Source organism: Diachasma alloeum, unplaced genomic scaffold, assembly GCF_001412515.2.
Source record: "Diachasma alloeum isolate Michigan unplaced genomic scaffold, Dall2.0 Dall_scaffold_00729, whole genome shotgun sequence".
Lineage (NCBI taxonomy): Eukaryota > Metazoa > Arthropoda > Insecta > Hymenoptera > Braconidae > Diachasma > Diachasma alloeum.
Window position 1 is genome coordinate 63709 of NW_021680860.1, and position 14544 is coordinate 78252.

At 42.7% G+C, this 14544-nt stretch overlaps 1 protein-coding gene across 1 annotated transcript; it reads right to left on the minus strand.

The window, feature by feature from the left end:
* Nucleotides 1–6484: 6484 nt before the first annotated feature.
* LOC107044412 lies at nt 6485–8049 on the minus strand. Its single transcript, XM_015266282.1, has 3 exons — nt 7603–8049; nt 7336–7534; nt 6485–7029 (listed from the first exon to the last, which is right to left on the minus strand). The coding sequence occupies exons 1-3, from the start codon at nt 8047–8049 to the stop codon at nt 6485–6487; spliced, it is 1191 nt and encodes a 396-aa protein (XP_015121768.1).
* Nucleotides 8050–14544: the final 6495 nt, after the last annotated feature.

A 14544-nucleotide genomic window follows, 5' to 3' on the forward strand; every position in this document is an offset into this window, starting at 1 on the left:
AGTCAAGTCCTCAATGATCAAATTTGTTTATCATTCTGACGTTAAACTCAGAGAACAGATGAGAGGACACAAAATTAATTATTAATATTTCTTTTTTGCGTTTGTTGTTTTTTTTATATTAATCAAATTTTGATTTAAAAGGAATTCAAAGGTTTCCGATAATGAATAAAATTAAAATATTGAATGGAATGACTCAATCAATTTGAATTATTGAATACCATTGTTATCAGAACTTGTAAAATCAGAGGAAAATTTTATTGGGTTAAAGGTAAAAAAAAAATGAGAAGCCTCAGGTGGATTGAAGGACCGCCGAGTGCCGTCCTTCAGGCAGACTGTTGAAAGATGCTGGAACTCCTTTGATCCAGTTGAGAACAACCTCTTCAGCTCCTTGTCAGCACCAATGAAGTTCGTACCACAATCACTGAAGAGGTTCCTGCAACGACCTCGACGACTCACGAATCTCCGGTAGCGATGCACCCATCAGCAGAGTAGTCGGTGACAGCTTCCAGATAAAGTGCTGACGTGGTCATGCAAACGAAGATCAGTAATCAAACCTTTTGGGTTTTATGACCACGCCCCTTCCCCGTCTTGATGGACACTGGTCCAGCATAATCTACACCAGTGTTAGAGGATGCACGTCCTGGAGACAGACGTGCCCGTGGAAGCTGACCCATCAGTTGCTGAGCATGTACTCCACGTGGGCGCGCACATTTCACACACTTGAGAATGAAGGAACTTACTGGCACTCTTCCTTCAATAATTCAGTAAGACCTCCTGAGATCCGTCAACGTGAGTTGAGTTCCACCATGCAACGTTCGCTGATGAGAGTCTCTAATGAGAAGTTCAGCCAGCTCGGAATTTTTAGGGACGATCGCTTGGTGTTTACTGTCTGGGCGCAGGTTCGAGAACTTCAATCTCCCGCCCACTCGGAGAACACCTTGATGGTCTATGAAGGCGGTCAGTTTGGTCAACGGATGAGATCTCCCAAGTTGTTGACCTCGATAGATGATGCTGCACTCCGACTGTAGATAATGAGCCTGAGTGGCTCTGACCCAACACAGCCTAGCTGCCTCGATGCCATCAGGACTGAGTGGATTCACGAGAGTTTCACCTGGTTTCCTCCTCATCCGAGCAACAACACGTTGACAAATTGCTGTTATGCACAGCAATTTGTAGAGAGAGGAGTACTTGGTGATGAGATCCCAGAGAGTAGAGCTTGTTGAGACAGTGAATATTGATCCGGGCTTCTCTTCCAGATTCGCTGACGGGTTTAGTTTGGCATTCTTTTTCGGCCACTGAGAGGAGTCAAATTGTAGCCACTTCGGACCCATCCATCACAACTTATGAGCACCGAGTTGAGCCACAGTAATGCCCCGAGAAGCACAATCAGCGGGATTCTCCTTACCGCTGATGTATCTCCACTTTGCTTCTTGCACCAGTTCCTGTATGCTGGCTACCCTGTTATGCACATATTCCTTCCACCGGGAGGGATGAGAGATGATCGATGCCAGGGTAACAGCTGAGTCTGTCCACAGAAACACAGGAGCATTATCAAGGTTGAGTTGATCACGCACATACCTTGTGAGTTTCGCCAGCATGACTGCGGCGTTGAGCTCAAGTCTCGGGATGGGGAGTTGCTTGAGAGAAGCCACCTTAGTTTTAGCAGTAGCTAAAGAGATACTCACACCATCCGAGCGTGTCATCTTCACATATACAACTGTTTGCGATGCGTCTGGGAACCCGTGTATTTCCACCAGAACATCCTTCTTCATTCCGAGCCAACGAGGAATAGAGATATTTTTGACCTGAGACAGCTCCTTATGGAATTGGGTCCACTTATCCGAGATTTGTGGTGAGAGCGCATCATCCCTGTCCAGCTTTTCAACCCAGAGACGCTATAGGAGTGCTTTTGCCCTGATCACCACAGGAAAAAGTAGACCCAGAGGGTCGAACAACTGGGCTATCTCAGACAACATATTCCTCATCGTCACCTTCGTGTTGGCCGGAAAGTGGATCAAGAACTTGAATTGGTCTGTGTTTGGATCCCACTTCAGACCAAGAATCTTCGTGATGGAATCCTCTGACAGCTTATGATCCTGAGAGACACCTTCTGGATTCAGAGATCTGAGTAGAGACGGACTATTGCTATGCCACTTTGCCGGAGGAAAACCACCAGCTAAGCAAAGATCCCCCACTTGCTTTGAGACTTCTAGAAGATCACTCTTCTCTTCAGCACCACCACAGATGTCATCCACGTATCTTCCGCTGGTCAACGGAGAGATTGCTAGAGGAAAACGATGTCCTTCCTCCGCGACCAGTTGGTTGAGAATTCTACAGGCTAAGAATAGGGCTGCTTTAGTCCCGTAGGTCACGGTGGTGAGCTGGTAGGTGTTGATCTGACCTTGAGAATTCCGCCACAGAATCTGTTGAAAAGGCAAGTCCTCACGATCCGCCTTGATTTGACGGAACATCTTCGTGATGTCCGTCATGAAAATGTACTAGCTCTGCCTCGATGAGAGCAGCACGACAGAGATATTCTTCTGCATTTTGGCTCCAGTATGTTGGATGTCATTAAGAGACACCCCTGATCTGGTCTTACTGGAGCCGTTGAACACTACCCTCAGCTTCGTTGTTACACTACTTTCCCTGAAAACACCATGATGAGCAGGGTTGCCAGCTGGCGACTCCTGCTCATCACTGAGTCTGCTTAGAGAAATCTACTTTGTCGGCTGAAAGTCACCGGATTTTTTTTCAATGAGATGCTATTTATTAATCAATATTTTTCGTATATAATTCTTTTGTTTATCAAATTTAACCTTAAACAAAAACAATTACATGCTATTTGACAGATAAATGATGCTAGAGAACAACATTTTATACTGGAAATTGATAATATATGTTCCTGAGGTTTTTTCCTAAACTGAAAAATATTGAAACTCGTTCAGAACATCAGACAGGTCATCGTTATTACTCTCCTGCGAATTTTCCTCGTTCTTGTACGTAGCATTCGTGCCTATAATCTTCAGTACCTGCTTTGGGACCTCAAAAGAGTGACAACACTTCTCATCTCTCCTCAAACCGTAGCGAATCGAAAGGATAGCATTCACTGTGCTGGGAATGAGACAACTGCGCAACTTGGTTTTTACTAAGTTCATCTGGCTGAAGACTCTCTCTATTTCGGCGTTGGAAATGGGCAAACTCAGCAATCTGAACGCCATTTTCACCAGATCGTCAAAAGTATTCACCCCACAAGCATCAGTGTATCGAGAGACCTCCACCCAGAATTCTTCTGAAGACTTATCTGCATTCAACCATGTCTGATTCGATAAATTAGACCACTGAGTCTCGATTTTTGAGATAATTGCATCATCGACTTCAAATTCTCGAGCTAGTGATGTAATAGGTAATTTATGAACTCGAGACTTGTGTGCTTCAGAGGGATGCAGCAAATTCATCTTCTCCAGCAGAGTGAAATTTGATGGCAATCTGTTCTGCAGCTCTCTGCAGAGCTTAACAGTAAAATCAATGTATTTTTGTTTAACAACTTTCTTGGCTTGCTCATCACACTTGGCCTCCCTCAAGGCTTTCTCGAATGCATACCCCAGATAGGGACTAGGATCCAGATGCTTGGAGATGTCATCAACGAAAATGTTTATTTTTCTCGACGGGATAAGAACTCTTGACGAGATAGACTTGAGCAGTTGCTGAAGATTGTCCAGATGCTTTGAAGAGTCGGCTGATTGAGCCTCGAAGGCTTTATTGACTACCTGAACTTTGCTAACCATACACATACGTCAAATAGACTTCATTCACAGGATCTTCGTACATTTTATATAAAACTTCGGCAGTGTAACCCCCCTCTGATCTTCGTGCCATCTCGAAATGAGTCCTGAGCTCAATCCATTGAGTTAAGATCCGATCAAGGGCTCTTTGGATCGAAAGCCATCGAGTGTCACTCGATGGAAGAATTTTGAGAGGACTAGCTCCATCATTGATCAGTTAATACACCTCTGCATAATTTTGCTGTCGAAGAGTTGAGTGAATGAACCAATTATACGTCTCACGAATTGCGTACTCCACATGTCTTGGTAATGTTTCTGCGGTAGCAGCTGACATCGCCAACTGAAGAGAATGGCAAATACATCTGAATAAGACGAGCGATGGCAGATTGTACTTTTCCTGCAGCTTTCGATGGACCCCGTTATTCACGCCTACCATAACTGATGCATTGTACGTCCCTATTCCCACTAGCTTCTTCATGTCCAGTTAAAATTTTCCAATCACGTCCTCGATGGCTTTAACAATTGCATCAGCAGTCCTGGCTTCTAGTTTAATCAGTTGAAGGAAGGTTGAGACTATCCTTCCTCGTTTCTCACTGTAATATCTGAAAATTTATATTCATCATTTATTTTAGCTCTTCCCTCAGTATCAATTCCATATTTATTGGATGACATATAATAATTAACTAACCGTATTGCGACACCTAGAAATTTGGGTACTGAAATATCAGTTGACTCATCGAGTATTAAACTGAAGCTGCTGGTACCAATGTCATCTCTTAAATCCTCTTCAAAATGTGGTCTCCATCAATTTTTTATTATTCCTGTACATTTGATACGTTGTAGTTGAATTTTAGGCATTTTATCATCCAGTAATTTGTCTGCACAAAGGTAACTCAAATGGCCAACAGCGTTCATGGTGGTATGGCAAGTCATGAAGAGTGCCAGTGATGCTTCTTTTTTTTATCCACAGAATCCTTAGAGGGAATCACGGTCTCTAATTTCTTCCATCGAATAACGTTGAAAGGCTCCTTACATCGAAGATGCTTGGAACTTTCTGCATGCTTCTTTAAATCAGCGAGATGAGCATTGAGAGTACTGGCACACCAGCTGCATTGCACCCTCGTTTTGTCATTCAACACTGGATTACCCCACTTGAGAGCTGGATCTTTGAACCAATCTGCTCGATATTTTTGTGCATATGGAGTCTTCGCCATAATTTCAATTAATTTTCGACGCACAATACCGGTATATGGGGTTTCTCTGCGTTGAAATTTTTCAGGCACTTTCTCTTACCATTGCAACTCTACCACCATTGTTTGGGACACTGACGAAAGCCTTAAGGCGGATTGAAATGAGACGTTCGGGGTTATTTTGAAGGGGCTGCCCCACAGGTGGGTTCATGTGCGCGTTTCAAAATGCAACCAATGAAAAAACCCTAGAATTTTCGAGATGTGTAAATCAGTCTTTAAGCTTGGAAACATTATCCTCACACACTTGCCCATCTACTTTGTCTCGACCAGTCAACTAACCAAGCTATTCTATCTTAAATTCTCAAAAATTCAAGTGTATTAAGAAGCTATGGACTAGATTTTCAACAATAATCATCAGTTGTATTTTACGAAGGTACTCATCGAGGATGATGGAATAAAAACGGGAAATGCCGTTTTTGAATTATATTAAGCCTGTGCTAACAGATTCTGGTCTCATTAGGATTATCGGTCGGACTGATTTTTGCATGTTTGTTGACACTCGCAGTAAGTATATGAAAATGTTCAGGGTTTAACCAAGAAGTTCATATGCAAAAATTTGATGGTAATTAGTACGCACCGTTGTCTGGGTAAAATTGAAAACGACGAGGGGAGGAAGAAGGGACTGAGAATGAGGGGTTTCAGAATAGCTCCATGGTTTCTGACGAAGATTTACTCCCTGGACTAGGACGTGAAGAAGTAATGGAGGACGTAGACATTGACGATATTGAGATGGAGAATTCAAAACGAGAGGAAAATGGAGATAATTCGGAAGAAATAGAGACGGTGGAAATGGAGGGAGAGGAGGATGTAGAGGAGGCGGGGGAGTTGTAATATTTTCGTAAACAATTATGCCCATCACGAGAATGCATCCATTAAATTATGTGATACTGAAACGAAAATAATTAAAGCCTTTTCCATTTTTTGAATTTATTCTCCGAATCTCAAAAAACACCTGATTTGTCACCGGTCGATAATGTGGCATTTCGTGTCACCAAGTAAGATTGTCAAAACACCAGATTTAGTGACAAAATCACCGAAATGGCAACACTGATGATGAGGAAAGTAGTACATAGGAGTTGACGAATAAGCTTGCCTTTGAGCAGAACACCGAGTGGAGACATCAGCCGACTCCTTCTCCTCAGGGACCCTCAACCCTCCTTAAGCTGAAGCCCCATGTGCCAAGGTCATCCCTTCAGATCGACAGCCGAACTTCAAGCTCCCGGCATTCCTCGAATCAGTTAAGGCTGGAACACCCACCATGTGTCCCAGATCTTCGTACTCCTTGAGAAAAATACTATATAGCTGAAGGGTCCGTTGATCCTTCTCTATTCTCCGAAACAGGCTGGAAAGCCACGCTTTTGCTCGACCATAAGAGTCGCCAAGATTTGTCGGAGAACGTGTAAGAGGCAGGCGAACCACATAGCGCCCTGAGCTATCTCGTGAATATGTGCGCTAGAAAAACTCCTCACATTTTGCCTCTTCTTTCGTGAGATCACCATCTTCGGCTTTTGGGACTTCCTCCTGCAGCCAGAGCGAGGTGAGAAGGTCGTAGAGTTCCTCGTTGGTGACTGCAATGTGATTAGAGTTGGTCACCATCGAAATCACCGCTGAAGTAGGTCCTAGTACCACCCAACCGAAGCTAGCGCGCGTTGCTATAGGGGAGTCTGAAGGCCCCTTGATGATCTGTGGCCCCACAATTGATCCGAAGAAATCCGCGCCAATGAGAAAGTCAATAGGTCTTGGTTTCATGTATTCCGCATCAGCTAACTTCAGTCCCTCGAGACGGCCCCAAGCTTGAGTATCCGAGACTGAGAATGACGGCAACGATGATGTGAGATGGTCAAGAATGTAGGCCTTAATCTGAAGATGTTTGTCTGAGTGCAGACACTTCAGACAGAACTGAGAGAATTCCTTTGAGTATGACCTTGATCCACCAATGCCAACGACAGGTAGCAAAACTGGAGACTTCGACAACCCTAGCTTTACTGCAAGACTATCTGTAGCAAATGATAACTCAGATGCGTGATCCAACAGCATCCGAACTTCACAGGAATCTCCGTTCCCTGAAACGAGAGAAGCTAGCGCTGTTGCGAGAAGAACACCTGGTCTGAATTGAGATGACGATCTATGAACTGATAATGCTACAGGTGGAGAATCACTTGACAGCGACGGCCGTAGAGAACGTTCTGAAGTTACCGGAGCCGCTGTCGATGAAGTCGTTGGTTGAGAAGATCACTGCTGCACTGATGAAGGCCCCGGAACAGCGGACTGTATAGGACGGGTACCAGACTAAGACCACTGACCTTGAGACTTCAACTGGTCTGGTTGAGATGACTGCAGAGGACCATTCTGAGGGCGTGTGATGTGGATCATCGAGTGGTGGCGTTTGTGACACACAACGCACGTCTTCGTGGTCCTACAGGCACGAATAGAGTGCTTCCCCACGCAGTTGAAACAGAGATACTTCTTCTCGACGAACTCCTTCCTCTTTTCCGGTGACAACTGTTTGAATTTGGGGCACTTATTGATGAAATGCTCCTCTTCATGTCTGCTCATGACTGCGAACTCACCCCGCGAGCCTGTTGAACTGCATTGCCAGTTGAGACATTCAGCACCTTTGCTGGCTTTGCTTTAGGTGGTTGAGAGGGCACACTCGAAGTTGGCGTCTTGGGAGCGTGCAGACGATGCAGCTCAATTCTCTCTCTAGTTCTTGCTCTGCTCAACATGTACTCCCTGAGTTCCGCATTTGTTGTAAAGGTGGTGGTGGAGCCGATCTTAACTTCCCACGCCTCCAACGTCTTAAAATCCAACCGGCTGGAGATAATATGCACCAAGACGTCGTCCCTGTGTTCGACAGGCCGCCCCAACGACTTCAGGGCGTTGAGAGCTTCGGTGGTGGAGTTGAGGAGAGCATTAAACTCTTTGGCCGTACGGTTGACGATCGTCGGAGTAGAGAACAAACTTTCCAGCTGGGTAGAGATGAAGAGACGTTCGTTGTCATATCTCGCGATAAACATATCCCAGGCTGGACTGAATCAGTCTTGAGCTACTGGCAGAGTTGAGATCAATTGTTTTGGCTCACCAGAAAGAGAGGTCCGGAGATAATGGAATTTCTCGAGCGTAGAGAGGTTATTGTTGCCGATGATCATCGAGAGAAAAAGATCTTTGAAGGCTGCCCACTCGGAGAAGTCTCCTGAGAAGGTAGGCAGCGAGATCTTCGGTAACCGCTTTTGAGTCACCTGAGCAGACGGAACATGATTTCTGGTGACACTCATGACTCTCGTTACATTTGACACTCTTGAAAATTTGACCATTCACTCCTGACCCTCGTGAAATTTGAGCGCATCCCCTTCTGACCCTCGTGACGTTTGACTCTTGTGAAATTTGATCATTCCCTAGTGACCCGCGTAACGTTTGACTCTCATGTGGTGTATCGCAAAAAATCCTAGCACTTCCTGGAAAGCCCAACCCTGATGAATGATAATTCGTCGTCAACCAATTCTTTTCGACAATTACTCATTCATCTCAGGAATAAGTGATGTTAGGGAAAAATGTCAATAAACCTTTTCTGTAGCTGAATGAATTTCTAACAAAAAGTGTGGTTTGATTTTTTCGCGTAAAATCATTTGTTATCGAGATGAATCCATATGAAGCGGAATATGTAGAATGAACACATTTCAGACTAGCACTTGGCCACAAAAAGTACATGAGGAAAATTTTTTTAAATCAGTAAACCATTCATTACTTTCCTCTAGATATTTCTTGAACTCCACTTGGAAAATCTCACCAAGAATAGAATAGTTTATGATTATTTTTAGACTTCAAAATTAATTTAATTTTTTTAATATGTATTTTAAATGCGAAATACAAATTGCAGTCCCTAAATATTGACCGATTGCGGTAAATTATACGGCATTTTGGACATCTTTTCATACGTTAACACTATTTGGAGTACGAGTGAAAAAAAATATAGGGCTGAAATTTGACACTGTTCTCAGGGTCAACCGTACCTTGCATTTATCAGCAAGACGCTACGGAAACGCTGGACGATGGAGCACCACCTCACTGTTCTCGGGAAGTCACTGCTTACCTGAATGAGCAGTTTCCTGGATATTGGTTCGATCGCTATGCACCGTTTCACTGGCCGGCACGGTAAGAGAAAAAAAATGGTACCGGAAAATAATGGATTTCTATCCTTATTAGTTCCTCTAATTTGACTCCGCTAGACTTTTTCCTTTGGGGCTATGTAAAGGATCAAGTCTACGAGTCAGAGCCAGAGAGCGAGGTGGACTTAGTAGCGCGACTACATGCAGCCGCCACCAACGTGGATGGTGAAATGCTCCAACGTGTTAAGGTGGTCGTCCTTAGGAGGATTCATGCCTGCGTGGCTGTTGGAGGACGCTATTTCCAGCAACTGCCAGCATGAAAATCCATTACAATCGGCCCTTTTCAGGGCCACCAAAAATTTAACGTGGCATAGCAAAACATTTTCGAGGCAAGAGGACGTAGGGAACCTCTCATGTGGATCGATGGATGAGGGTGATTTCGGAAGGATGATTTGAGATCAGACTTATTTCTCAATCCCTTCCTTCATTGTGTAGAAATTTCAAGGCACCCGATACGTGCAGAGGTGGCTTCCGCCCGCTCGAACTGTCTAGTTTTCCTCAATCCGTGTGAACTGAGGGGAAAAAATGGAAAAAAATACTCATCCTCCTTTTGGACACATAATTTGGACTCCGACTCGTTCCTCAACCCCTTCATTTCGTGAAAATTTCAACCTCCCCGATACGTGCGGGGGTGGCCTCCACTCCCCGCCAATGTTGAATTTTCCTCAAGTCGTGCGAAGTCAGAGCAAAAAATGGAAACAAATACTCATCCCCCTTTTGAAGACATGATTTGGGCTCAAACTCGTTCCCCCCCTCATTTCTACAAAATTTCAACCGCCCCGATTCGAGCGGGGGTGGCTTCCGACCCCTTGAAATATTCAATTTTCCCCAATCCGTGCGAACTGAGAGAAAAAAATTGAAAGAAAAAATATCCATCCCCCTTTTGGAGACATGATTTGAACTCAGCCTCATTCCTCAACCCACTCCCCTCATCGTGTGAAAATTTCAACCTCCCCGATACCTCTCGATGGGCGCTGCGCCGTTCCGTGTATTTTACCACTTTGAGAAAAAAAGAAGTTCAAAAAAATTATGTATTTATGATTAAACGAGTAACTTTGAACTTCCAACTAACAACTAATATCAGTATAAAACGAGAAAAGTGAAAACATTATTAAAAAATTGATTTCCATTTGGTGCGAAAATTTGACACTTAGAGATTAAACACAGAGATTTTTACCGACTCGAATTTTTAAGGAATTTTAATATTTGATCGGTACAGAGATGCACAGGACAAAAATTGTTTAAATATTCGACATGGTGAAACGTAGGAATTCCAATTTTTTCAGATTTTTTCTCAACAACTTTTCAGCGTAAAAAATGAAAATCGAGACAGAACGCTGCTCGCGCCATGACGCGACCGCGGCGGGAGGGTTAATTTACCGCAATCCGTGCGAAGTGAGAGCGAAAAATTTAAAAAACAAATACTCATCTCCCTTTCGGAGACATAATTTGGGCTCAGGCTCGTTCCTTAACCCCCTCCCCTCATTTCGTGAAAATTTCAACCTCCCCGTTACGTTACGGGGGTCGCTTCCACTCAAAAATGTGGAATTTTTCTCAATCCGTTCGAAGTCAGAGCAAAAAATGGAAAAAAATACTGATCCCCCTTTTGGAGGCATGATTTGGGCTCAGCCTCATTCCTCAACCCTCTCTCTTCATTGTGTAAAAATTTTAACCTCCCCGATACATGCGGGGGTGGCTTCCACCCCCTCGCAAATGTTGAATTTTCCTCAATCCCTACGAAGTGAGAGTAAAAAATTGTGAAAAATACTCATCCCCTCTCCGAAGGGGTGATTTGGGCTCATACCCGTTTCGCAACCCTCCACCCTTTTTTCGTTAAAATTTACGAGTACATTCCGTGCCATAAGTAGTGTTCCGTCATCTGCCAGTTTCAGGGTCATATCGTATCAAATAGACACAAAAAAAAAAGAAAATTTTTTTTTTATAATTGTAAAAGATGAATATTCGCCTCTGAATTCAGTAGTTCAATCCAGGAAAAAAAGACCAAAAAAAAAGCTTGGATCCAAAAGTGGAAGAGAAACTTTCCACTTCAAAAAGCACCCTCCTCAATACCTTCGAAGGAAAAAGCTCGGTTGCAGGACACCCTGTATAGTATTGTTAGATTTATGGCAATAATTAAAGGCCAGACTTTCAATCAAAGCGCGATTTTATTATTACAAAGATGTCAATAGCTCGAGCCTTCCGATCGAAGTGAAGTCTTCTTTTATTATTCTCATTAGACAATCGTTTCCAAGGATTTGTACATTCTTTTCTTTTCTAATTCGAATAGAGCAAGGGGGACATCCTACACTACTCCCCCTTGAGAAAGGTTGTCGCCCCGACAACCACTGGAGCTATTTGAGATATTGCATCCAACAATCATAACTCCAATAATGAATAGAGTTGAAATCAAATGAAAAATTCAGAGAAATGTTTGGAGATGGAAGATCTCACATAGGGTGGGCTCCAGGTATTTCTCCCGCTGAAACCTCCCAGAAATCAGCGCTGAAGAAACAGTCCCGAAACACTCATACATGTGTGACTCAATATAACAAAATTCTAAAATTATGTATTACAAATTATTGTGTTGGATGAAAGGAAGTGTCAAGTCTCTCACTCAGAATCAAATATTCTCAAATCATTCTCATACGTCATTCAATTATAATTTACCAAACTTCATAAAATGCCGAATAATTTCCTCATGGCCTCAAGTTTCAGGTTCTGTAACTCTAACCAAAGACCTTACAATAACATCAGATATCGCAAATTGAGTCAGGAATGTGGTTACTATAACTACAAAATGCTATCGTAATTACAACACGTTTCCAGTTCGTAATACCACGGTATTCATAATTTGATGTAATATGTCGAGAAAATTCAAGTCAACCCAGGCCTTGAAAGGCGTTCAATTATCAATTAAATCCTTTTAAAATACTGAATCATTAATATGTGAATTTTGAGTTTGTGAACCAGTTAACTACTGGTAATCCGTTACCCACGGACTTCAAGTCAGTTAACCACTGACAATTCGTTAACTACGAATCATTTCCGTTATCCACGGACCCTCAAGTCAGTTAACCACTGACAATTCGTTAACCACGAATCATTTCCGTTAACCACGGACTCTGAAGTCAGTTAACCATTGACAATTCGTTAACTACGAATCATTTCCGTTAACCACGTTTTTTTTATTTCCTATAACCAAAGATCTCAACTCACAAATTAAGAATAAAGATTCTCTTTAATTGGCCACAGACGATTAACATGAATTACCTTGAATTTTCCCTTGGGAAGCTTTTGGATACGATAAACTACGTCATTTAATTTTGAACGAACTATGTAATTTGCTTCCCAATAGACCTTTTGTCGAGGACGGAAATAGCTCATATGACCCTTCAAGTTGAACCGCGATTTTATTTTGTCACTTTTCAATGACCAATTTTTCCTTACCCTCTGGTAAATGTCAGCAAGTTGATCTTGTAATTGATCAGCATAAGTTGCCGGATTGATGTCGTCATTCACATAATTTGAACGTGGAGTTCCCTGTAACAAATCAAGAGGAACTCTTAATTTCCTCCCACACATCAACATTGCCAGAGAAAATTCGGTAGTCTGGTGTTTGGACGAGCAATACGCCATCAAAAACAGAGGGAGCCATCTATACCAGTCCTTCTGATTGTCGTTGATGAATTTCGCGAGGTAATTTAACAGAGTTCTGTTTAAACGTTCTACCATCCCATTTGATTCGGGATGGAGAGGAGTTGTCCTGGTTTTGTGGATTCCAAGAAGTTCCATAACGTGAGCGAAAACTTGTGCTTTAAAATCTCTTCCTTGATCAGAGTGGATTTCGAGAGGAACTCCATAATGAGAAATCACCTGAGACACCAGAGCTTCTGCAGCAGTGACTGCCTGATGATTGGGTTGTGCTACAGCTTCAGGCCAACGTGAAAAGTAGTCGGAAACCACAAGAATAAATCGATTTCCATTGGAAGACCTCGGTAACGGACCCAGAATATCTACTGCGAGTCTTTCGAATGGAAACCCAACCTTGTAAATCTGTAGTTCCCCTTGGACTCGACGATTTAGCCCATGGACTAAAACACGTTGAACAAGACTTACACCATTTCTCAACGTCAGGTTTGCAACTAGCTCAGTAAAATTGTTGACGAATGTTACCCAACATTCGATTCACTCTGAAATGACCTGCGACAGGGGAAGAGTGAGAAAGTCTAAGAATTTCAGGTACTTTGCTTCTAGGAACGACGATAGAGGATCCCGTTATTCAATCCAAGAGAATCCCAATACATCAGATAAATTTTGATTTCGGAGCCTGAACGAGATACATCTTGCCATTCTGGTCGATTATTGGTACTCTTAAATTGAATTATAGATCTGAGCGTCGGATTGGTTGACTGGAGTTGTTTCCAGTTGAATTCCTCATCAATCGTACAGATCGTGCGACGGATACATTTTTGAGAAGTTTCTTCCTGAATCTGTATTCTTTACACTTTTCCAAATGCAAGAACGATTAGAGAGTTCATCAGCATTGCTATGCAAACGACCTGGTCTGTGGATAATTATGAAATCGACTTTAGAGAGTGATTCTAATCAACGAAAGACAATTCCCTAAGGATTTTTGAAAGAAAAAAGCCATTCGAGAGCAGCATGGTTTGTTCTGATAAGGAACTTTTTACCTAACAGATAATAATGAAAATTCTCGACCGACTTAACAATAGCTAAAAGTTCGCGACGTATAACGCAGTAATTCCTTTGAGCTTTGTTGAAACATTTGCTAAAATGGCCAATGAGCTTCTCATTCCCTTCCTGAATTTGAGAGAGGGTTTCTCCCATAGCAGTGGCCGAAGCATCAGTATCGAGTATAAGGTCGTTTCCGAGAATCGGTACTGAGCGAATCGGAGGGGATGTGAGGAAAGATTTTAATTGATGGAAACTCTTCTGAGCTTCATCTGACCAAATGAAAGCTGTTTTAGCCTCAGTCAACGAGTATAAGGATTTTGCGATGGAGGAATATCCTTTCACGCATTCCTAGTAATACGAACATAACCCTAAGAAGCTCATGATTTCAACTTTCGAATTAGGAACCGGCCACTCCAAAATGGTCATAATTTTCTCCGGAACACAGCTGATTCCCTCGGACGATGCAACATGTCCTAAGTGGAGAAGTTCATGCTTGAAAAGAAGACATTTCTTTGTGTTAACTTTAAGATTAGCTGCGGCTAAGCGAGAGAAAATTAATTAATGATTTTCCAGATGATCTTCAAAGTCTTTTCCGAACAAGATAATGTCGTCTAGATAAATTCGGCAGATGTTCCCTATCAAACCTTTGAG

Bases quoted from the DNA above. Each gene is read 5' to 3' on its own strand.
- LOC107044412 (XM_015266282.1), bottom strand. From the start codon at position 8,049: ATGTTTATCGCGAGATATGACAACGAACGTCTCTTCATCTCTACCCAG. The intron at 7,535-7,602 runs GTGAGTTCGCAG...AAATTCAAACAG, and splicing joins CAGTTCAACAGGCTCGCGGG to TTGTCACCGGAAAAGAGGAA. The intron at 7,030-7,335 runs GTCAGTGGTCTT...CATTTGCTACAG, and splicing joins AGACCAGTTGAAGTCTCAAG to ATAGTCTTGCAGTAAAGCTA.